Genomic DNA, 23,644 nt, shown 5'->3' with positions numbered 1-23,644 from the left:
GATTTGAATTTCAAAAGCATGTATGATATTCAATTATTCATCTTATATTTAGATGGAAAAGTAAAACAAAAAAAATATAAGGGCTAATAATGGAATTCAAAACAAGTGTTTCACTTCCTAAGCTATTCAAAACAAATAATGACAATAACATTTTATAGTATGGGAAGACTTCAGCCGAATAGTTTATTGAGCAGCATCGGTTAAGGTCTTTACTCAAAAGGACTAGCATGAGTCACCTTATCATAGATTCCATCTCTTAGGGGCAGTGGTATGGGATGGTTCTTGCTAAGTTATCTCCCGCTCTCAGTCTCACTTGGAAATGACACCACAAACATCAATATGACACGTACTGTTGAGCCTAGGATCCACCTAAGTCAATCCACAGCTCATCAGAACGACTCCCACTCAGCTCCAATTCGCACAACTGTAAATCGTATCGACTAGAGTACAACAGAATAGGGGTTAGACAATTTGTACTTTTAACCACATCCTCAACATTTCAAACTCTTATTCTTGTACAAGCTTCACCACATCCTAAATTACACCCCTCGTTCCTATGCATGCTAATTATAATCGCTTTTATGACTAACATGAATATGGGGCTAGTCTTTCTCTATCGAAGAGTTTTGTCTTATTAGAAATTTATATGTCAAATATGTGTGCCAAATAGGTTTGTAGTTTTGCTTTTACAATCAACATTAATTCTCCCACTACTTTCCAACAAAACAAGGAAATCACCATCAATATATGATTGTGGGATATTGCTTAACCCCATTTCATCAATAGTACATGAAGAAACAACAATTAAAGGGTAGAGAGTTGTCACTATTTCGAAAAATATGTTGCAACCATACATCCCATAGGCCATAGCATCCTTCCGTCATCACCATCACTACCAATAACCTTCGTTTTCAAGTGGGAGAACGAGTGAAAGATTAAGGCAAGACACCAACATGTATCAAATTCACTCAAGGACGGAAAGTAAGTTTAGATATAAATTCTAAAATTATTGAACAATTTAAACATCTACATATTAAAAATTGAAAATTGACAATGATACCAAAAGACCCTAGTTTCTAGGATTACATGCTTCGTAATGTGGAAAGTAGTAGTACTACTTTCGGTAATTAAAAATTTGGAGTAGTAAATAAGTGGACGGCAATAAAATACAAAGTATGAGGATTTAAACTCACTCTGTTTCAAAATAAATGTCTCACTTTGTCTTTTGTAATATCCACATACATCACTGTGAGTTTGTGATCAATATTTGAGCATTGTATATATAGATTAAACTTAGGTCCTGTTCTCATACGTTTATTTTCAGTTCAGCCTATGAGAACAGGCCCTTAGTTATATGAGTAATTGAAAGCGTTCTTTCTCCTTGCCTAAAATTCCTACAAACCATAGGAACAAGGGCTACAACATTTATGCTTAGGCAAACGACCACCAAAAGTCCAAAAGGAAGCATAGAAAAAATGATGTTGAAGACGTAAGTATGAAGTAATGAGTAATTGAGTGTGTTGTCCCCAAAGCACTCCACTCACTCACTCACTCACTCACTCACTCACTCACTCAACTCAGTATAATAATTGGATTTTCCAACGTTACAAATCTTAGAATTATCAATGCCGGGATCAGTGCATGTAACTAGATCTATGGACCACCTACCAGGTTACCCTTTAACTAATTAATTATGGGGTTTAAGAGTAATTACTGTTTAATTAATGTTTATTTGCCCAACAAAAGGAGAAAATAAAGTCAGAATAGTGAGACACTACATGATGAGTACATTAATGCGCAATTAACTTCTGCTGTTTCACTAACTTCTACGTCTCTGTTTTTTTTTTTAAAAAAAAAAAATTTCAATGTGTACAATTGTCCATTATCGTACGGGTAGTCGGGTACCTTTGTTTTTGTGTATAGTACTCGTATTAAGGATTGAGAATCCGAGACGCGTTGTGTGTTATATTTTATACGCGGTTGATTTAGAAGCGGATTCAATTTATATTTTTATTTAGGTTATTTTTGATACAGATAAATGAAGTTTGTATTTAGAAAATTGACAAAAGTTTTGACAATAGAACTTTAGGCTATATGTAGTTCACTCAATTCGTTGTATTTATTCAACAACTTGTATATTTTAAATAAGGCAAATGTTTACAAGTGTCTCGGAGGCACTCTTAAAGCTAATAACAAAGTTACCAAGGGTATTTGAGATATTTTTCTTAGAAAAAAACCTCAAAGACATTTGATGATTATCAAAAATAAAGAGGGGTACAAATTATTCACAAAAAAAAAAAGAGGGTTACAACGTAGGGTGGGCTAGAACAATATATATGGGGCAAAGGAGGTTAAGGACGGGCAAGGCCGGCGATGGTTGAATCGAGGGGTGACCACCCGAGGCCCTTGGTGGTAGGAGCCTAGGAGGGTCCAGAATCTCAATCCATAATTAGCAACATTATATTCGTAAAACATACTCCTTACACTACGTTAGCACATGAAAATGTAAATGACATAGTTTTATAGTTGGTTGCGGCGTATATGTTACTTGGCTTGGAGAGCATCTAACATACACTGGGTGCACCTATGCTCGCCTGCCTGGGTGCACCTTCCCTTTAAGGACAACCTCTTAGCAGCTTCCTATATGTTGTCAAGGTGATCTGAACACTTAGTTGAACAGCGGGTTGGGATAACATTGATATAAGAGATGGTAGTCGACTAGTGGTGAAGCAGATAGTTGGTGAATGTAGTTGGCAATGGAATAATGAAAAGGCTAGATGTGATGGTGGGTCACTATGGTGGTTCCAGTTGGGGTGATGAAACCCCAAAGTGAAAATTCAAATTGTAAACAACTAACAATAGATTCTTGGAGTAAAACTATACTCTATACCATAGATTTAAAGTTGACAGTCGAGCTCACTCAAGTACTCAACAAGGTTCAAACTACAATGTAAGATGGTTAACGTTCAAATAATGTATTATACTGTTGGTGGTTGATGGGAATCATGGGTTACTGTCGGACTAGGATGACCTTGCTGACTCTCTTCACACACAGGCGCCTCAAGGTCTGGTCTAGTGTCGACCACTTCCAAGGATTCATTAGGAAACGCATCAGGATAAGTAGCAAATATCTTGGACTTCATGCTTCTCAGCTTCAGAAATATGTAGTCAAGGTCAGTCTTCATTGATTTCAAAAGACGAGTGTTTTTTGAAAAGTCAGCCATGACATCTGCATAACAATTCTCTGAGTATTCGTTAAAATGTGAAAGCACTGCATTGCTGTCTTGCAATCTTCCTAATATGAGGTGTTGCATTTGCTTGAGCGAATCAATAGCCTCCGCATTCATCAGAGTATTGACTTCATGAGAAACCTCTTTAGATGCAGCCCTTATTGCTGCCCTCTCCGATTCTTCCATTTCTATAAAGAGACATTAGATAGAAAGAGCACACATCATTTCAAAAGAGAAAACAGCAAGCTTCAAAAAATTCTTACCACAAAGCAGCCCTAATCTGTGATAAAGTCAAAGGCAAAAGCTAAATTCAAAAGTCATTCGTGTTAGTGTTGCTGCTCTCCTAGTAGCATTATTTTTGTTAAGAGTATGGAGTTTCTACCTTAATAATTACAACATTCAAATCTGAGGTGCCAGCTTATCATACGAGGTTTGCAACATAGTCAGGTTAATAAGAATTAACCATTACAGAGCACCATCATCAAATGACAACCAAACGATCTTTTATTGACAGACATTATGCCCAATGAGCAAATCCATCTCCTGATGAAAAGGGTTGAAATCTAAACTATTTGCTAAATTACTTCAATCCTACATCAATATAACTACAAGGCCTCTGAAAAGCCCTGTCAGCACCAATATCGGGGAGGGGTTAAATGCACACAAAACTTACCCTATATATTGAAACAGATATACAGTTTCCACTCAGCGAGCATCCAGAAACCATAGACGGTCAGCTCGTTTGCAATAAGAAAACAAAAAATAAAAAGCTTGCAAAGCCATATTGATAAAATCCATAATACCTCAAAAAATAATGAATCTTTTGGGTCATTGGATATATGGTTGCTAAATCAGCTCACAATCATCAATAATTCCAATATAATAAACCTACACTTTCTTTGCAGCTATATACGAGTAGAAATCTATTCATCTTATTTGCACCAATAATGGCTACTTTTGTAGTAATATTGAGCATCTTTCACATCACTAGGTTCAGTTCCTTGAGTTTAATCTTCCTTATTACTTGATATTTGCATTTGAATTCTCTTCAGCTTTCAAACGACAGTGAGAGGAACCCCACAAAAGCTATGAAAGACGGGGGAAGATATGATGGTCTTAGCATCCAATGGAGAAGTATTAAGGGGAAGCTAAACTCCTATATTGAGGGTGGACAATAAGAACCTAACAAAAAGAATTGGACTGATTAAATTACAAGTTACAACAAGTGATTAAGATAGGATTTTCTCACAAAAAAACCCTCACACATTTCTCCCTCTGATAAAAGTACCGCCTTATAAGATATTAGTAATGAAGCTAATTCATATGCTAAGCAGGGCTACATTCCTTCATGCATAAGTTTGAATTTCAAACTCATAAATGTACACAATGAGTTAAAAAAACGTTCAGCAACACAAATACTCATACATAGCCTGAACATAACCATCTCATCCATCTACCCCGGAAGTAGAATAAGGGCCTGTTCTCATACGTTTATTTTCAGTTCAGTTCAGCTCCTAATTTCCTTCTCTTATAAAATATTCATTTCAGTTCAGTTCAGTTCATTTCAACTGATTTCAGTCTATTAGAACAGGCCCTAAGAGCGCAATCAAGATGAACCTATATAAGCTAGTTGATGCTACAAATGGTGATCAAAACAGCGGATACAGCGTAACTAGTGTGCTACAAACACAAGCAAAACGATTTTGTTCATATAGGGTCAATAGGGACATTGGCATACATCATAGATGGGAGGCAATCTTTTCTGAATATAATTTACAAAGTTGAGAAAAAGCTTGAAAAATTCAAAATGGACTTTCCTAAGTTGTAATCAGTCATTCTTTGATGAATGATTGAACACAGATTTCTGGAATTACTATTCTATAACAATTACTAGTTAGATTCAATCAATCGTACCACATAATAGTTTAATTGATTCTTGAACGAAAAATTGTACAAGTATAGGTTTATTTTCAAATGTAATTGGAACTTAAATTAACAGAAATACATGAGCAGTAAATTATTACTAATCGGAAACAAATAGAAAATTATGGGCATTGTTAATCATTCAACAATCTTTCCTTACATAGTAATCAGCCGAAATTGAAAATAAAAATCGATTATTGCAAAACAAAATTTAAAAATAATTAAAAAAAAAAAAAAAAAAAAAAAACTTAGAATTCTTACCTGAATGAATACTGAAGGTCTGCCTGAAATTTGAGTATAGTCTGTCTTCTCCAAATCTTGATTTTGGTATTTCTACTGTTGAAACTTGAGAGAGAGGAGAGAGAAAAAGGTGAAGGAAAAAAAAACGGGGTTACGGACTACTTACTTTTTTTACTTAAAAAAACAGCTAATTAAAGAGTCCAGTTGTGTTTGAGAACTGTTCTGTTAGGCCCAAGGCCCAAAAACAGGTAAAAAAACAATTAATTGAAGAGACCAGTTGTGTTTGAGAACTGGTCTCTTAGGACCATAAATAAAAAAATAAAAATAAAAATAAATACAAAGTCATCACTTCACAGATCTCACACACATGACTCTCTCTCTCAAAAACCCTCAAAACCGGCGGCTACCATTTCTCCGGCGCCGACTGCAAATCACGGTAAGTTTCATTCAACGCTATTTGTATTCAAGTTTCACTTTTTAATTTATATTGTTAGATTATTTAGCTACTTTAATTTATACTCCGTATTATAACTTAAATAAGGATTATATTTTTAGTTACTTGATCTAAAAATTGGAAGGCATGCCAATTTTTCCAATTTTTAGTCATTGCAATTTATTGTAAGTAAATTCATTCTACTTAACTCTTCATTATTTCATTTGAATTTAGTCATTTAATTTTCAAGTGCGGGTAATTTTATTTTATTCATTTCAATCATCAAGCATTTCTTTTAGTTTAATTACAATAGTCCTGAATCACGAGATTAGGCTGATTTATTTTAAACCCTTAGTAATTATAATTTGATTAATTCAGATACAGTTGATATCCACTGTAATTGCAAGTAATTTTAATTTAGTTTTTCCTAATTGAGCTGCAATCTTGCTTAACAAGATCCACCCCCTACCTAAAAGTGAGAATTAAGTACAATATAGATGAAATCGCGACCGGTTTAAAGAAATTGCAGTGGGAAATGATAGGCTTTAGGATGCTTAGTTTCTTGTGATTTTTTAAAAAACATTCTAGGTGGAGATGTGTGATGTGTACTGTATTGATTATGGGATTTCGCATTGCTGTAATTTTATTTTTTTTGACGGGAAGAAAATATTATCATTCAAGAATAGCCATACGTCGTCTAAAATAATAGCATTGATATGTAACCCACAAATTTAGAGAAAATAACATAACTTTAACAATCAAAATCGTATTCCCTCTGTATTTACAATTGCTATGTAAAGTCTTTTGCCTGCATGTTGTCTCGTTGATTAAATTTATGTTCAAGTGTTCAACGTTGATCCATCATAAGATTTTATAGGTCTGTTACAATGAGCTAACTTGATCTGATTTGGAGACCCTTAGCCTGAACTAGGTTATTGTGTTTTTGCAACATCGGTGATAATTACAGCTATGGATGGTAGATTGGAGGCAGAGGAGTTGTTAACTTCTGTAGAAGGATTGAGTGATTCTGAGTTCTCTTCACAAGATTCTGCGGATGAAGAATTGTACAGTGAAGCAGGTTCCCAAACCAGATTGCAATTCAGGTTATGTATTCCAATATGCGAAGGTTGGGAAATTTTGAATATACTCAGAATTACTAAACAGCGTGTGATCTTTCTATTATAGGAGTGTTGTCTTTAAGGCTTGTTGGAAAGATGAAATGGGTATGGCTGAGATCATGAAACACAAGGGCAATTTGTTGAAATCGATGGGGATCAATCGTAATGGAAAGATATATCTATCAATTGAAGAGACATTGTAAGTTATCTGATGACCTTTTTTGGCCAAAGTTTATTTTTTTACCATAGTATATCCCTTAACAAAGATGCGTTTATTTTTCATTCCCTTTCACTGCTTTGCCAAATGTCAATTGGATTTTTGTGCATTCCTTTTGATTTATTGCCTTTTATTCTATGAGATTGTTTTGCTAAATAATCTTGGCCCCATTGACAGCTGAAGTTTCTTAATGATTTAAGGTAGATTATTTTTGGTGTGAGACTGAGTACCATGTGTATTATGCTAACTTTAATATTCTCTCGAGGCATGTTGCTTTTGACAGGAAAACTCTTAATTTGTATACTCATATCTTTAAATTCATAATCTGTTTATATCAAAGCTGACAAGCTTCTTTTATTAAATGTACTAAAAAGTGCCTCTTGCATAGTCACTGATATTTATCGAAATTGCTTCTCGGACAATGATATGATCATCGTTCATATAGGCTAGCAGTGTTCAATAAGCTTTGTGTTTTATAATAAATTTAATCCAGCTGACGTTTAGGAAAAGCTATTGACACATCAGATGTATGGAGTTGTCCTCATTAAAGATGTTTACCTGTATCTGTTTGAGTCTCTGATAAGTGTTCGATATGATAGGTTTTTAGTACAAATAGGGGCATTGCTTCTTGTTGATGATAAAAATACTGCACTTTCTTTAAGAGATATCTATCCAAAAGTTGCAGAAGATAAGAGTGGTTGCAGTTGGGAAGGTTTCAAAATATATCAGCATCTTAAGTCTCTTGGCTACATTGTAGGGAGGCTTGGCACTCCATGGAGCCTGAAGAGCATAAAGAATTGCACACTGGTTCCTGATAATACATCTGAAAAAAACAATGCGACACAAATTATAGTTGCTGGGACTTCCATTGTTCAGTCATTGAAAAATTTACAACTCGAGGAAGCAAGTCCTATTTCTGAAGATGCTCTTCCGAACTATTTTGAGAAGACATTTCCTGAAGAATCAAAATTTATTGCCCATTTACCCGTTTATGAAGTTTATCTTCCAAACAGCCAGTTCAAGAAGACATGCCCTGGAGATCCAAATTTTGTTGTCTATCCTACCAGGTAATTGCTTCTGGACAATTATTCTGTTTTTTTTCATAGCTGGAATTTTCGCAATTTTTCTTATCGAGTCCAATGAAATTTCAAAAAGTGTGAAGCTTTGCAAAATTCTAGCTCATACTTGTCATATAATAGATGGGACCATATTATATTACATAGAAATCATGTACTTCTATCTCAAATACGTGAGGATCGTTAGGAATATTACATGTAGTCAAATTACGGTCAGAGAGTTTGGGATTCAGAGGGTTCTAAAAAATATTTGTTACTGCCTTATGGGCTTATGTTTCCTTATAATTATGTTGACATATGCTATTATGCTGTCATACCATATATGATGTAAGTTTTATAATGTTTTTGTAGATTATGTTAGCTTAATTGACCCCAAAATTACAAATCTTTTCTTTGTGACTGCTGAAAATAACAATTTTGTCTTCTTTATGAGTTATAAATGTTGCATTGGAAGATGATTAAATGATACACTCTGTAGAAGATAAGGAATCATAGTTGATAATATTACATGATTGCATAAGACATGAAGTGATCGAACTGTGGTATTTTCCAAATATGTTCATTGGATAATTCAATTTGATATTGTGATATTCAGTGGCCATCCACCTTCACTATCTGATATCAAAGTGCTGGAGAGACAAAGCAATGGACTTCCCATAAAAGTTGGTCATGTAGATGATGGACGAGTTAGTTTGTTCTCCTTTGACAAAATGGAGCTTCCTGTCCTACCGTGATGGCACGAATTGTAGTTTCTAAGCACAAGGTAGAGGAAATGTTATAGAATTTTTGCCCTGATTTTATGATCTCAGAACATTTCCTCCTTTTTTCTTTGTTATATCGCAGAAGCCTTGGTGGAATCCACAAACCAACCCCTCTGCCATTCAGTGGTTAGTTGTAGGTTTTGGTGGAGCCGTGTTGGTGGTTTGGTTTAGGTGCTGTAGTGGTGGCTGTGGAGAGAAGAGGAAAGTGCAGGAGAGGTCTAGTGGGGGTGGCGAGGTGGCATGGTTATGGCGGGCTGAAGGCAGTGATGCATGGAGTGTTGGTGGTGGCTGGCAGTTGTGGTCAGATGCATGGGATGGTGGCGACAAGATATCAATTCACCTCTTCTTTTAAAGCCTAACAATGACAATTTTTTTATTTTTTATTTTTATTTTTTTTTTAAAGTCAATGACAATTTAGATATAGGCAAATCTAAAGTTAGTTAGGCTAGGTTAATATATAGTTCAATTGCAAATTAAATTTGTACTAGAGCTGACATTATGATGAATTTTTAGTGATAGTTTTAGAAAGTGGAGTACAATACGACATCATGATGAATAAAACAAAAAATACTAGAAAATTATTAGATTATACGAGTTTGAAAGTTTAGCTTCGAATTTTTAATCAAAATCTTAATTGATGCGATCTATTCCGTATTAACTGACATTTTATTACTCATATATTAAATTCAATTAGTTTATAAAAGTGTAACACTTAAAATAAAACAAAAGGAATACAAAGTATTAGATAACTGCATGAAATTTTGGAGAATGTTTTTTTAATAAGAAACCTTTTAATAAATTACCGAGTAGTATAATTAATTATAATTAGTTTATTACAACTTAAAAAAATTTCCCATCAAAAACTCAAAATAAGGTCAAAGTTTTTCATGGCTTTTGATTTTAAAAAAATCCTCCATTGTCAAAAAAAAAAAAAAAAAAGTCCTCCAAAATAACGTATACCTTCCAATAAGAACACACCACGTAAGCTACAATTCCTCCAATCTCCAATCACATCTTCTAGTTTACAACACAAATCTAATTTATTTTTTATTTAATTACTCAAAAAAAAAAAAAAAAAAACAAAGAAAAAAGGCTCTCCCTTCCCTCGTACTCTCCTCCTTTGACTCTCTTTCCCCCAATTCATTCTCTCTCCTCTATATCGACTGCGAATTCGACGCAATTTTATGAGCTGCTGCAATTTCTAGAGAGAAAAATTCCTCAAATCAAATCCCTAGAATTCTGCGAAAATGATCCAAAGGTCATTACAAATTTTCGTAATTCTAGGGTTTTTGCTCACCATTACCCAATCCCTTAGATTTGATCTTCAATCTGGCCATACTAAATGCATTTCCGAAGATATCAAGAGCAATTCCATGACCGTCGGAAAGTATCACATCGTCAATCCCAATGAGGGTTATCCTTTGCCTGATACTCACAGAGTCACTGTTCGGGTAATTTTGGATTTTGATTTTTGATTTGGTGAATTGGAAACCCTAATTTTTGTGATTTGGAAACCCTAATTTGATTTGATTGTGTTTGTAGGTGACGTCGGCGTATGGGAATAACTATCACACTGCAGATCATGTGGAATCAGGGCAGTTTGCGTATACTGCTGTGGAGTCAGGGGATTATATGGCGTGTTTTTGGACGCCGGAGCATAATCCGCCTGTTACTGTAACTATTGATTTTGATTGGAAGACTGGTGTTGCTGCTAAGGATTGGGGTAGTGTTGCTAAGAAGGGAACTGTTGAGGTAAATTTTGTTTTCATAGTGCTCCAGTTGTGTTTTATTATATTGTATTTTCTGTTTGATGAGTTAGTTGTTGCAATCCGTGTTGCGAAAAGGGTATATCGGAATGAGGATGATGATGAATTGACTATGAATAAGGCTTATTATGTTGAATATGGGGCTTGGGACTCGTATTTAATTATATTGTATTTTCTATTTGATGAGTTAGTTGTTGCAATTCGTGTGGCGAAAAGGGTAAATTGGAATGAGGATGATGATGAATTGACTATGAATAAGGCTTATTATGTTGAGTATGGGGCTTGGGACTCATATTCGGTATATCTAGATTTGTGAGTTTTCGATGTGTTGATCATTCTGGTTGCTTAGCCAAAGTAGCTAATGTTGTACTGTGGATGAGAGATTGAGGGTTATGCATTGCATTGTTACCTGATTACCAAAAATTCATCAAAATTTGGGTGGGAGAATTAGCTCTTTATGCAATTGTATAGCTCGAGTTGATTTACTCTGAGGTCATTATGTATTCAGATCTACCATCTAGCTCTTCAAGATTCTATCTTTGGTGGCAGTTAGGGTCATGATCATGGTTACTTAATTATCGTTGTAAATTGACAATTTTTATGTATGCTCTTGGTAAGAAGTTGATTTTTGTCCCGTAATTGGCTACATGTTCAAACATTAGGACATTTTCAACATTTATAAGTTCCCATGTAACCCTTATGTATGTTTGGATAGGAATAGTTGGATGGTAAAGGAGGGAAGGAAAAGCAAAGGATATATTTTTTCTTATTTGGATATGACATAGGGAAGGGAAAGGAAATGGAGGGATTCATTGTCCTTCCCCTCTAATAAACTAAATTCCTCTATTGTTGGAGAGATGAAGTAAAATGGAATGTCACTCTCTCCTTTCCCTAATCACCCTTTTAATTCCCTCTTTTTCCTTCCTCTCTCTTTCCCTTCACCATTGTTATTCAACCATAGTGTCAATGATACGTAATAAGACTTCCATAAATACTGCGGTGGTATTGTAGATATTTTTAAATTTTAGGGAGAGATGGTTTTTAAAATTGAGCTGCATTCCTTAAGAGTGATCCCAAATCAATTGTTATCATATAGGGATTGAGATATAAAATTCTATTTCCATTACATGCAAAGAGAATATGAGTTTCCAGTGTTGCTTCCTTGGATTTAGCTTGCACAAGTCTCCAACCCTTCTCTGGATGGATGTAGATAGATTGAGAGATGGTCTTCAGTTGCCTTAAAACGCTTCTCTTTTGTTAGGAAACTGTAGGGGTTTGCTAATGGTGCTGCTGATTTAGATTTGAGCATTTGCTTGGAGTTTTGAGTAGAAGTGGTCAACGGCAATTGAGTTGGGACAAACATCAAAGGGCTTTACTCCTTTTGGACAGGGCCATTGGCTTTAAAAGTCATGGGTTAATATAGCTTTTATCGAGAAACCCAACAATCTTAAAGGATCATTCCTCATAGGGTCAAGATTGACTTCTTACTTACCTCATTATGGATTTCTGTGTTTAGAGTATATATATCTATTGTTTGATTGTTGCCATTGCAAACAAGGATGATGCTAATCAATGCTTTGGATGATCTATATCTTGTATTTTGGGCTAAATAATGCTGAAATTTTTTGCCAATCAAAATATTTGAGATTATTTAGGAATACACATTGAATGCTGAGATTACGCATTGAATTTCTGCTAGTCAATCCATGATCAAAAAAGTGTTTGTGATTGTTCCAGAATATATGAAACATAAGATAGGGTAGAGCTAGGATAGTTATTGTATGAGGTCGACCCAATGCTAGATGCAGAGTGTATAATAGATCAATATGAACATCATGAGCTATGCCAAAATAAAACCAGTTGTTGGTGATACCTTCTTCTCCTTCTTCCATAATCTGAGTTCGTCTAAGGAAGAGATCAGAGGGCCCTATGGAGAATGTGGTCAGAAATCCATAATAGAGTGCAATGAATTGGATTTTCTGCTAACTTAACTCACACAAATAACAGGAAAATAGAGAGGAAAAGATTGATTCTTTGAGTGAACAATATAATCTGATTTTTGTATATTGATTTAATATGAATTAATAAAGATGGAAGCTTTAATATTGGTTAATAATGGTGGAAGGGTTACAAAATGATAGGACTAATAGCTTGAGGCTATCACACTTAAAATAGCTTGAGGCTATCACACTTAAAATAGCTTGAGGCTATCACACTTAAAATAGCTTGAGGCTATCACACTTAAAATAGCTTGAGGCTATCACACTTAAAATAGCTTGAAGCTATCACACTCAAAATAGCTTGAGGCTATCACTCTGTTAAGGTTTCCCTTTAATACAAATTTCTGCCTCCTTTCTCCATATCTCTCTTCCCTTTTTATATTTACATCCTTCATCCCTAGGATGTTTCGAGACTAAGTTTTTGTCTCATGTGCACAGGTGGCATCTTTGGTTCATTGCCTATTCTTCCTTATTATGCTAAATTTGATGACTACTAACATACTAAGTTACCTTTAATAACCTCCCCTAAGTCAGTTCATTACAGGGAGGGGAACCTGCTATGTTCTGTAGCAGGAACTGTTTGAGAATGTTGTGCTTTGCTTGATTGATACTTCCAACATCCTAGTGTTCTTGTTTAACTTTTAAGTTTATTAGATCCTTCCTAGTTATCTTATATTTGTCATTTTTTTTGAATGATCATGTGTCAAATAAAGGAAAGGAGGACATTTTTTATGCGAGAGTTTATTTTTTTTCTGCAAGTTGTTATAGCTGCTTACTATCGTCCCTTGTTCTTTATACATTATTGTCTTTTTCTGTTTTTAGAGATATTGCTTTACATATGTATCTATACAAAGGGGGACGTGTTTGATGCTCCAAGTATTGTTTTGGCCTTTTATGCATGAACACAATTATTGTACACGTTGGGCTTGGTTGTTTTAATAGAGGAAAAAGCTTAAAACACTTGGCATCTTTGAAACTGAATTTTTTTTTTAAGGTCTTTTTTCATTAGAGGGGCAAGAGAAAGTGAGAAACTAATATACACCTTTGAATTAGTTTTTACACTTTCTTTTATTGTTTATTGCAGGTTGTTTTTACAGTGTTTTATTTAGAAAAGATCCACTTTTTAGAAATTAAAAAAAAAAAAATCATTTGCTCTTTCCATTATCAGAAAGTTTGGGCCTCACCTCTCTCACATTCAATCAAAAAATGATTCAATCAATGTTATTTTGTTATCTTGATTTGAAAGGACTTAAAGTTACGTATCATGGTAAGAATTATGTGATTAAAATTCAGCAAAGAACCTTTTGTATGGAGTTGTTGTATATTGTAAAATTACTTGCCATGTCTTGTCAAAAGTTTCTTCACCAATTAAGTCTCTTTAAATGATGGAAATTGTAATTATCTTGTTCACTTTTGTTATATTTATTATTATTTTCTTATAAAAAATGTGTAAAAATTAAACCTAAATTTATTCTTATCAGGTCATGGAATTGGAGTTAAAGAAGCTAATGGATACTGTAAATTCCATTCATGAGGAAATGTTCTACCTCCGTGATAGGTGAGTTTCCTTTTGAATTTACACGAATAATAAAGGTTTATGTAGATTGCTAAAAAAGATTTTATTTGATCTACAGGGAAGAAGAGATGCAAGCTTTGAATAGAACAACCAACTCTAGGATGTATTGGTTGGGTTTTCTTTCATTTCTTGTTTGTTCAACTGTCGCTGGTTTGCAATATTTTTACTTGAAGAATTTCTTCGAGAGGAAAAAGTTGTTATAAGTTAGTTAATTTTAAAGCATTACTGTAAAATTTTCGAGAATGTAATATTATCTATCGAATAGTCAATCCACTTGAATTTCACGGAGTATGTTTTTCAATGAATATTTTTGACATTTTTTTTGTCATTAGTATTTTTGTTAGTTTTTATTGGCATTTGTCGATATGATCTTTTCATCGTATTAGGGGTTAATTGTTTTTAATTGATATTCATCTGTATATACCTTTTTTTGACGTGTTCATCAGTATATATTTAAACGTGTGTTTGAATGTTAATATGACTTTGTCATACATAGACCTTTTGTAAATTAAATGCCGACAGTATGATCCTAAGACTTTTAGCCCTTTATACGTAAACCCCTTTCTTTATAGTGCATACTACCCTATGTTTAACAAGGAGTAGTTGATTACGTTTATGTTCAAACATGTGCATTGAAACAACTACAAAGGAAGATGGATGGGAGAACGAACGGAGGGAAGGAAGATTTTTTGCCCCTGCTTTGGTTTAGCAGTGTTTGTCCATATTAGTTGTTATCTTCCTTTTTTGGGAATTACTTTGGTCTGTAATTTTTGGTTCCACAGAACCTACATACATTATTATGGTTACTCTCACTGTGGTGGGATGTTAGCCGGGGATCGTTTCGCAAACTTTGGCAACTAGCCTAATATAATGCTTCGTCTATTTGTGTAAAAAAAACTACAAAGGCAAATAGATGAAACAAGAATGGAGTGCCGTTAATCTCCCCTCTTTCTTTTTCCTTACGTATTAATACTCAATTTTAATTTGGAAATGGTAAATGAAATGAAATAGTGCTAAGCAATTGTCATTTAACTAAACATTTGCTCCTTGTAAAAAAAAAATTAAATAAATAAAAAAAATGCTCCCATTCTTTAGTAGGAGCTGCTTCTACACCTATTATGTAGAGGACTAGAGGTTTGCGCAACGAACCTTTAAATCAGAGGAAGTCATTTCTTACTTAAGAAAGGTTAAATTTTAATAATTGTCTGCCCTCAAGAACTTTGCTTTGATAGGTGTTCTCCACAGACATTAAATTCAATGCTTACACGATATTACCCCAACACCCCCGTCCACGATGACGAGCTGGATAGCCTCCAATGCAACAGTCTTATTCATCCTTACGCTTCTCCCAAAACACTAATCTTATGTTCCTAGGATTAAATAAAAGGAAAGGGAAAAGAAAACTGGCAGCTGGTTGAAGTTAAGAGGGGTTTAAACACTTGAAAATTAAAATAGATTCTTTCTAAGCTTCTACAAAGATCAAACCCCTTCATTGAAACTCCAAAGTCAGAGCGAAATATAGGACGAGAGTAATTTACTTGGTAGCATGTTCAATCATTTTGGTAGTGAAAGACTAGATATCAAAACTTTTAGAAAATACAATGGGTCTTCTCGTAAAGTAGGTGTTTTATATTTACAAAAGAAACATTTATAGCTGTCCTTCAGACTAATATCATCTTTCAAAATGTCGATAACAGCAAGCGAAGGCAGAAAAATAAGAACTCTTATGCAATTGCACAACAGTCTAAGAGCTGCTAACTTTATCTTCTTAAATCCTACCAAAGAAGGCAGTTGTCATTTACAAGGCATATGAAAATAAAATAAAAAGAAGTCAAATAGCAAATTACAAGTGTAGTACACAAATAATACAATATACAAAGAAAATAAAAATATTGTAATTTATAGGTATACACTTCCAGTCATACAATAAGCCCACCCAAGGCAGATATGAATCAGAATGAATAATTGGAGGCGGAAACCTATAATGTTTGAATAAGGTTGTGTTGGCTAGAATCTGATATAGCTAATGATTCGATTAAAAATAATTGAAGCTAATAAACAGGTGTAGCACTCTTCAAAATGAACAAGGGACTATTTATCTAGAAATGGCAATACCTTAAGCCAGAATTGGACATCAACAATGTTGGCATGAATAACTAGCAAGTTGTCAGACCATGAGCGTCATAATGCAGAGTTGTCATCCAGAAAAAAAGTGCCAGTGATGCTCTGCAGGAAGATTGTCCTTAATTTTCTCAAGTCTCTTAAGAATCTCCAGAAAGGTAGGCCTCTGGTTCATATCAGCAGCCCAACACTGTTCAGTTAACCTGTATAAACACCCGAAGACATTAAGCATCACAAGTAAAAAGCTCAAAATCTGCAAATTTCATTGTAGAAATACACAGCATCACCGTCTAAATCCAGATAAGAATCATGATTCATGACCACCCACCTTAGGTAAGAATATGTTCATCCCCACCCCCATCTCCACCCACATACAGTCAAATATGAAATTCCAAGCGAAATTGTAAACAACAATGAAAAAAAAGGGCAAGACAACAGGATCATAACTTAGGAACAGAAGGACGAAGAAAGTTAACATTTGGTTCATTGGACAGCAAAATATACATTAACTTCCTACAGCACCAACCTCCCCCCCCCCCCCCCCCCCCCCCTCCTTCCCTCCAATAAGAATCATGATTCACGAGCATCCACCCTAGGTAAGAATGCCCATGTTCAATCCCCACGCGCAGGGAAAAAAATAAATAAAAAAAAAGAGGCCCAAACGAAATAGTGAAAAATAATGAAAAACAGAGTAAGACAACAGGAACATAATGTATGGACACAAGGATATAGCAGACAATAAACATTTGGTTCAATGGACAGTAAGCAATAGCAAAATGAGAGCCCAAATATTAGATACACGTAAACTTCCAAGATCCCCCCCCCCCCCCCAACACACAAACTCTCTTTGAATAAAATAAGATTGCACTCACATGGTCTGACCACAGCAACCAAAAGGTCATTTAATTCAAACAATTGAAGTCAGAAAAAAAGACAAACTTGTAAGCTGAAAGCTCCTAGGTTAAGCAATACACAAATGGGTAGAAAAATGATAGATTTCGGGAATATTGTACTTTAAGTTAAACTTACTCTTTCAAATCTGGGACAAACCCTTTGGATCTAATAGTAGGTCTATGTCCTTCAGCCACATATCTTGCTGCCTCATATGGTTCATAACTTGACAAGGGAGGCTCTCCCTCAATCATCTGAGAAAATACAAGTTTATGAGGAATAAAGTTGAATATACTGTAACTTCCATTCAACATCAATAAAATGAACTCACCTCATATAATATCATGCCGAAGGAGAAGACATCAACCTTTTTGTCATATTTCCGATGCTTGAAAACTTCTGGAGCCATATAACGGTCTGTATTTATTCAATCAAACCATTAAGAACGAGTATGCATAGATAATATACCATCAAATACAAAAGTACAAATTACTCACAGCTTCCTGTCTCCCCAGTCAATTTATATACATCATGAGCATGTTGTACCCTGATGAGCTTGCTCAGTCCAAAGTCTCCTACTTTTAAATGGTCTGCATTAGAGTTGACTAAGAGAACATTCCTGAAAGCAATAAAGGTTATCAAGAATTACAATGAGTGTCAACCACATCTTCTAGGGAGTTAAAGATAGGGGACATACAGAAGTATGCTACATGCACAATGTAAAATATTCCATAGGTGTGACCAATTCAAGCCCTCACCCCTAATAGAGTGAAAAACACAACTGCACTAACCTTGGCTTTAAATCTCGGTGGATAATGACATTAGGTTCATTATGAAGATAAGCCATTCCTCTGCCAAAAAAAAAAAAAAAAAAAAAAGAATTGAAGATGTGAGATTAACCAATTTCACAATTTAACCACAAGAACAACATCATAAGGTCTCCAAGATAAAGATATCAGATTTAAATAATCATTGTCCATTACTGACCATCGCAATTTAAGTTTTTGTAGTCTTAAAGGTTGATCCTAGACCATCAATAAGCTATACTTCATCAATTCTAAACATTTTCACCATTTACCATATGAGAAAACTTAAATATTGCATCGTTTAGAAAATTGTATACCTCCATATACAAATATACACTGCACACACCCAATATACTCTTGTTAAAACTACTTGCTTTCCAATATACCCTTGTTAATACTTGTTGCTTTCCAAAATTCCAATATACCCTTGTCAATACTTGTTGCTTTCCAATGCTTGCAATCACATGGGTAACCGGACAATTTAGCCTTTCTTTCGATTCTTGTTTATTTTCTAAATCTCCATGCACTCCACTCTTGGTGTAATTTAATTAGAATGAAGCAAATATAATTGCTACATATATAATAATAAAACATGTCTAATAATAATGATCATTTTTTATTTGGTAATAATATATCATAATACTTATTCTACCAGTCTCAAAATATTACTTCTTTTGATATTTTTTAGTTGATACATTTTGACTTTTGACACCATTCATAAACTTTACTTTGACTAGGTTTTGTGATTTATATTTATGATAAAACGTATACATGTGGGATCTTATTTGAATCGTCTCAATGTATATTTTATCAATATAAACGTTTTATAATTTTTACTTGACGATTATAGATATTAATAGCTAACTTTGTGCATTGGAAAACGTGATAAAAGAAACATGTCAACTAACAAAAACGGAGGAAGTTTAAGAAAAGTATTCCCTTTGATTCTAATTGATGGTCCTATTCATAATCTTTAGAGATACCAATGCTTACAGAATCTAATATTAATATTAATATATACTCATGTGGGATCTTGTAAAAGGATAATGGCACCAAACAAAACTCTATTATACCTTGCAATGTCCAATGCAAAATTTATAGCTGTTGATGGACTAAGAGCTCCCTTTTCTTTAAGATACTGATGTAGATCACCCTAGAAGAGAGAGAGAGAGATATATATATGGATAATCATAATCAACAGCTAGTCAGTAATACATTAAGGATGAAGCAGGTATAGATATATAATACATTAAGGATGAAGCAGGTATAGATATATATTTGCAAGCAATATACCCCTCTCAAATATTCCGTGATCAACATCAAAGGCTTTTTCTCAGTCACAGCTCCAAGGAATTGTACAATGTTAGGATGACGAAGCTTCACCAGTAAAATGACTTCATGTCTAAAATCCTGACTGAAGAAGCAAAATGGAAGTAAAAACCAGTACGCATTTTTAGTAATAATATACAATAATAGAGTTGTCTACATCACATGCTCATCTGAAAAGATCCCATCTTTGAAATTTGATCTTACATGACTAATCTATCATCTGAAAGAGATGGAAGTATGCGCTTAACTGCAACTGGAGTTCCTCGCCAGTAGGCTTTCAAAATCTCACCAAATGATCCCTGCAGGAATCAAATATTATCAAAGGCAAACAAAACAAAGAAAGTACTAGAAAATAACCGCCTTGATGCATATGCAGCATTGACTTGAAAAATTAATAACACAACCAAGAAGAGCCTAAGATTGGTACAATTGATTACAATCAAGTTGACAATATTCCTAAGGTTCAGATGATTTCTATCTTTAGGAGCTGTGAAGTGGTCAATTCTTTAAAGCTAAATTTCATCTTCAATCTTTCATGTCCATTGAGCATCACAATGGGTAATAAACTAATAATTAATTCAACCAGAACATAGACAGGAACAGCAAGAATAAAATTAAAGATAAGCTGTAAAAAATTTAACCTTTTTAAATCATAAACTAGACATTATTACAAGTGGTCTGAAGCTACTTATCACTAATACAAAGATAGAGTCACACCTTTCCAATTATTGCTGAGTGCGAAAAATCCAGCTCAGAAGGGTCAATCTCCCAGTCACACTTGTTTGGTTGGGGTGGGGGCACAGCTTTTGGTTCAAAATGGCTGCCATTTTGTCCCTGAAAATTGAAATCACTCAGAGATCATGGAAATCACTAACTATTATGACATGAATCCAAACAAAGCAGAGCAGAGGCTCAAATTAGTAACACTGAAATGCAAACAATCGACATCCATGCTTCTGTCCACGAATGACAAGTTTGAGTCACAAAAATATTATCACAATTTCTATACAGATAGACACAAGAAAAGCAATAATGTTGATGAAATATAGCTTCCAATAAGAGACACTATTGACATTTTAAGCAAAGGAGTTTTCTTCTCAATAGTCTACAATGCACAAGTAACAGTGATTACCGGCTAGTACCTATATAACATCCACATAAATGAGAAAATTTAACTTCCAAACATCTGTGTTTGGTACTTCACACTACTTTAGGATAGACATAATTGAGTTTGTGAAAAAGTCCAAAGCGAACTTAAAAACAAATTAAAATGACGCTTGCGAACCACATAATCCACTCTTACGGATTTTCATATTCAAGGTAGCTTCATTTCATACAGTTCTATAGTTCATAATATTAAAAAAAGTTCTAATTTGAGCTAATGACCTTTCAAAGAAAACAAGTTCATAAGTTCAAATTATTTCAGTCTCTAATGGCGGGCTAATGACTTTTCTGAGAAAAGGAATTCACAAACAGAAATACTTTAAACATGTCAATGGATAGGGAAGAACCAAAAAGGCATGTTACAATTCATAGGATAAGGTGCACAAGATAATTGAAATATATATATATTTCCATCTGAAGAGCACATACACCATGGCGTAGCTACAATAATAAAGCCAAATTCATAAAGAGGACATACAAATGTGCCGGAATTAAACTTACATAAGATAAACCGCCATATGTTTTCAAAAGCTCAAGCATTCCATGTTTTTTTGCACCTTCGGCATCAGCTAGAGGCTGTCATGAAACAAGAATCTATTTTAAAATGCAATCCAGCTAGTTTCTTCTTGAAATAATAATTAAAAAAGAAAAACAACAAAGGAAACAGCAGCATCCAGATCACAATATGACATGTAATAAAAGTGACGCTTTAGTCTAGGCGTCAAGAATTTTACCCTTCAGAATCCAATTCAATGGCTCAAATTTCATCGTTCCCTGTACCATACTACACCATATCATTACAGATTTAAACCAATGCCAGTAACTAGGCTTCTGCCTAGAACAACTTAAGGTGGGAAGAAGCAAACTTTGTACAGCTTTAATCAAACAATTTTGAAAGAAGCACCAGAAGCAACTAAGGGGGAAGGGGCAAACTTATTACAGCTTTTAACAAAATAATTTTGAAAGAAGCTATTTTAACCTTACAGCAACAATCACAAGCGGAATCAACAATGTTGCCTAGTTAAGACGTTCTTGAAGTAGGTCAAGTGCACATTGTGAAAGATAGCATTTCATAACATAACATAGCATTAAAACCTCAGAGAAAAAAGTTAGCTTTAGGCCCTCAAATTAAAATCAATTAGTTCAGCAGCTTAAGGTGAAACTTGATCAAAAATTAAAATCATTAGAATTACTGAAATCTAAAAATATATATTTTAAAAAAAAAAAAAGAAAAAAAAAAAGTGATTGAATAAATTAACCAAAATCAATTAGTGATTATTATGCGAGGAAAATAATATTTCTATGAATCCCCACCCCTGGCTTCATTTCTGCATGACTCGACAAGATAAATAAGGAAAGGGAGGAAAGAGAGAGCCTTCAAAGAGAAAATTAGCTCTTTTCATTTCTTCTAATAATTTTGATCTTTAAGTTTAGTTAGTAAATTCAAAAAAGAAGCAAATCGAGTACGTGACAAATTGGTCAATAAATCGCTGAGCAACAATTAAGAGACAAAGAAAAAGAATGTTGAGAGAGAATTTATTAGTAGCAAATCAGCTTTTAGAATTTATAATTTTTGTTCACTTAAAATAAATTTGGTACAAATATTTTCTAAAAAGCATTGACATTAGTAGTCATCTCATCAATCGAAGTTGACAATAACAAAAGAACCTTATCTCAAATTCATCAATAATCCAACAATAATGGTATCTCATAATTTTGCATTTATTCGAAAAGCAACCGCAATTCTCAAATATTACTGCAATTACAAAAGTAGAAACAGAATCTGGCACAAATTATCTTTGTTCTTCCAACATTCCAAAAAAGACAGCTAAAATTCCAAAATTAATATTCTATCAATACGATCAAGAAACTTCAACAAATTCCAAAATTCACAATCAAAATACCTAAATTCATACATTTACCAAAATTTCGAAAATCATACTAAACAATCAAGAACACCAAATTTCAACATCAATAATTGCCAAATTAAGCATAATTACCAAATCAAAAACATTGAATTTCCGCAATAAAAAAGAGATAAAATTAAATAATAGAGATCGAATAGTACGGTGTTCCTCCAGCGATCTTGAGCGTTGACATCAGCGCCAAAATCAATCAAACACTTAGCAACATCGATCCAACCATGAAGCGAAGCAACATGAAGAGGAGTTCGATTATCGTAATCCCTAGCATTAACAAGGGTAGGATCTTCTTCTAGAAGCTTCCGGACCGCAACGGCGTCGTTTTGATGAGCATGCCATAGAATTGCTGACGTCTTGCTTACCCTAGCTTTATCCTTATCCTTTTGCTTCTCCACTACTTTGGTCGCCGTCGACGGCGGTGCTCCGTCCATTGAAGGTGATTCCGACGAACTTTCTCCGGCGTCGCTCATTCTCCGGTTGATCTGGAAGAATTGATTTCAAGGAAGAGAATGAGAAAGGAGAAAGGGGGGAAGTGGAAAATGTGTGTATCCGTTATTCTGTTTGTTGGTTTTGGTTTTTTGTTTTTCCCTTTTTTTTTATTTTTTATTATCTTTATTTAATGACTCGTATTTATGATACAAGTATTTTTTTTTTCTAGTAAGAAAATTAAAAGGAAATTAAAATGATACGGAGTACAAGTTTTTTTTTTTTTTTTTCCTAAATAATTTGTCAAATGGAATAATTACTAGATTAGATTTGATTCTTTCTATTTTTGTTATTAAATTAATTATCTTTTCATTTGCAACTTTTTGTTTAGTGGGGAGTGCATTTGACATTTTGACTCCATTTTAGTTTAGATTATTTATTATTTATTATATAAAAGGTTATTTATTATTTATATATAAAAGGTGGACATGAATACGAGTAATTGATAAGAAGTGTGATCTAATATGGAGTTTATGTTGAGGTATAATCTTTTAAAGAGAGAGTGAGGGATAGCTCAAGTGGTTAGAGCTTCTCTCTCAGTTCCTAGACCTTATCAATAGACAATACTTATATATTTGACATTAT

General features: G+C 34.0%; 4 protein-coding genes across 4 annotated transcripts; 2 read left to right on the top strand and 2 right to left on the bottom strand.

The window, feature by feature from the left end:
• Window positions 1-2,978: 2,978 nt before the first annotated feature.
• On the bottom strand, window positions 2,979-3,416 carry LOC145563722 (kxDL motif-containing protein LO9-177-like). The gene has a single exon (XM_081624157.1). It carries the CDS (start codon window positions 3,414-3,416, stop codon window positions 2,979-2,981), a length of 438 nt encoding a protein of 145 aa, XP_081480283.1.
• A 2,343-nt stretch (window positions 3,417-5,759) lies between these two features.
• On the top strand, window positions 5,760-9,929 carry LOC145639184 (uncharacterized). Its single transcript, XM_081690355.1, has 5 exons — window positions 5,760-5,829; window positions 6,794-6,929; window positions 7,012-7,143; window positions 7,761-8,228; window positions 8,833-9,929. Exons 2-5 carry the CDS (start codon window positions 6,796-6,798, stop codon window positions 8,969-8,971), a joined length of 873 nt encoding a protein of 290 aa, XP_081546481.1. The 5' UTR covers window positions 5,760-5,829; window positions 6,794-6,795; the 3' UTR covers window positions 8,972-9,929.
• A 162-nt stretch (window positions 9,930-10,091) lies between these two features.
• LOC145639194 (transmembrane emp24 domain-containing protein p24delta9-like) lies at window positions 10,092-14,690 on the top strand. The gene is made up of 4 exons (XM_081690366.1): window positions 10,092-10,449; window positions 10,541-10,750; window positions 14,246-14,322; window positions 14,399-14,690. Exons 1-4 carry the CDS (start codon window positions 10,246-10,248, stop codon window positions 14,541-14,543), a joined length of 636 nt encoding a protein of 211 aa, XP_081546492.1. The 5' UTR covers window positions 10,092-10,245; the 3' UTR covers window positions 14,544-14,690.
• Window positions 14,691-16,192: 1,502 nt separating this feature from the next.
• On the bottom strand, window positions 16,193-23,249 carry LOC145639174 (serine/threonine-protein kinase VIK-like). Its single transcript, XM_081690347.1, has 11 exons — window positions 22,720-23,249; window positions 21,153-21,227; window positions 20,205-20,321; window positions 19,692-19,786; window positions 19,452-19,572; window positions 19,232-19,311; window positions 18,144-18,203; window positions 17,850-17,971; window positions 17,684-17,769; window positions 17,491-17,606; window positions 16,193-16,664 (listed from the first exon to the last, which is right to left on the bottom strand). The coding sequence occupies exons 1-11, from the start codon at window positions 23,041-23,043 to the stop codon at window positions 16,538-16,540; spliced, it is 1,323 nt and encodes a 440-aa protein (XP_081546473.1). The 5' UTR covers window positions 23,044-23,249; the 3' UTR covers window positions 16,193-16,537.
• Window positions 23,250-23,644: the final 395 nt, after the last annotated feature.

The sequence above is a fragment of the Chenopodium album genome, chromosome 1 (assembly GCF_948465745.1).
Source record: "Chenopodium album chromosome 1, dcCheAlbu1.1, whole genome shotgun sequence".
Lineage (NCBI taxonomy): Eukaryota > Viridiplantae > Streptophyta > Magnoliopsida > Caryophyllales > Amaranthaceae > Chenopodium > Chenopodium album.
Note: the sequence above shows the minus strand (reverse complement) of the source record. Positions and strands in the feature narration are given on the sequence as shown.

Coding starts and splice junctions, on each gene's coding strand:
- LOC145563722 (XM_081624157.1), bottom strand. CDS start 3,416: ATGGAAGAATCGGAGAGGGCAGCAATAAGGGCTGCATCTAAAGAGGTT.
- LOC145639184 (XM_081690355.1), top strand. CDS start 6,796: ATGGATGGTAGATTGGAGGCAGAGGAGTTGTTAACTTCTGTAGAAGGA. Junction 6,930..7,011: donor CAAACCAGATTGCAATTCAG/GTTATGTATTCC, acceptor TTTCTATTATAG/GAGTGTTGTCTTTAAGGCTT. Junction 7,144..7,760: donor CTATCAATTGAAGAGACATT/GTAAGTTATCTG, acceptor TCGATATGATAG/GTTTTTAGTACAAATAGGGG.
- LOC145639194 (XM_081690366.1), top strand. CDS start 10,246: ATGATCCAAAGGTCATTACAAATTTTCGTAATTCTAGGGTTTTTGCTC. Junction 10,450..10,540: donor CTCACAGAGTCACTGTTCGG/GTAATTTTGGAT, acceptor TTGTGTTTGTAG/GTGACGTCGGCGTATGGGAA. Junction 14,323..14,398: donor ATGTTCTACCTCCGTGATAG/GTGAGTTTCCTT, acceptor TTTGATCTACAG/GGAAGAAGAGATGCAAGCTT.
- LOC145639174 (XM_081690347.1), bottom strand. CDS start 23,043: ATGAGCGACGCCGGAGAAAGTTCGTCGGAATCACCTTCAATGGACGGA. Junction 17,770..17,849: donor GACTGGGGAGACAGGAAGCT/GTGAGTAATTTG, acceptor GAATAAATACAG/ACCGTTATATGGCTCCAGAA. Junction 16,665..17,490: donor TTTGTCCCAGATTTGAAAGA/GTAAGTTTAACT, acceptor GTGTTTATACAG/GTTAACTGAACAGTGTTGGG.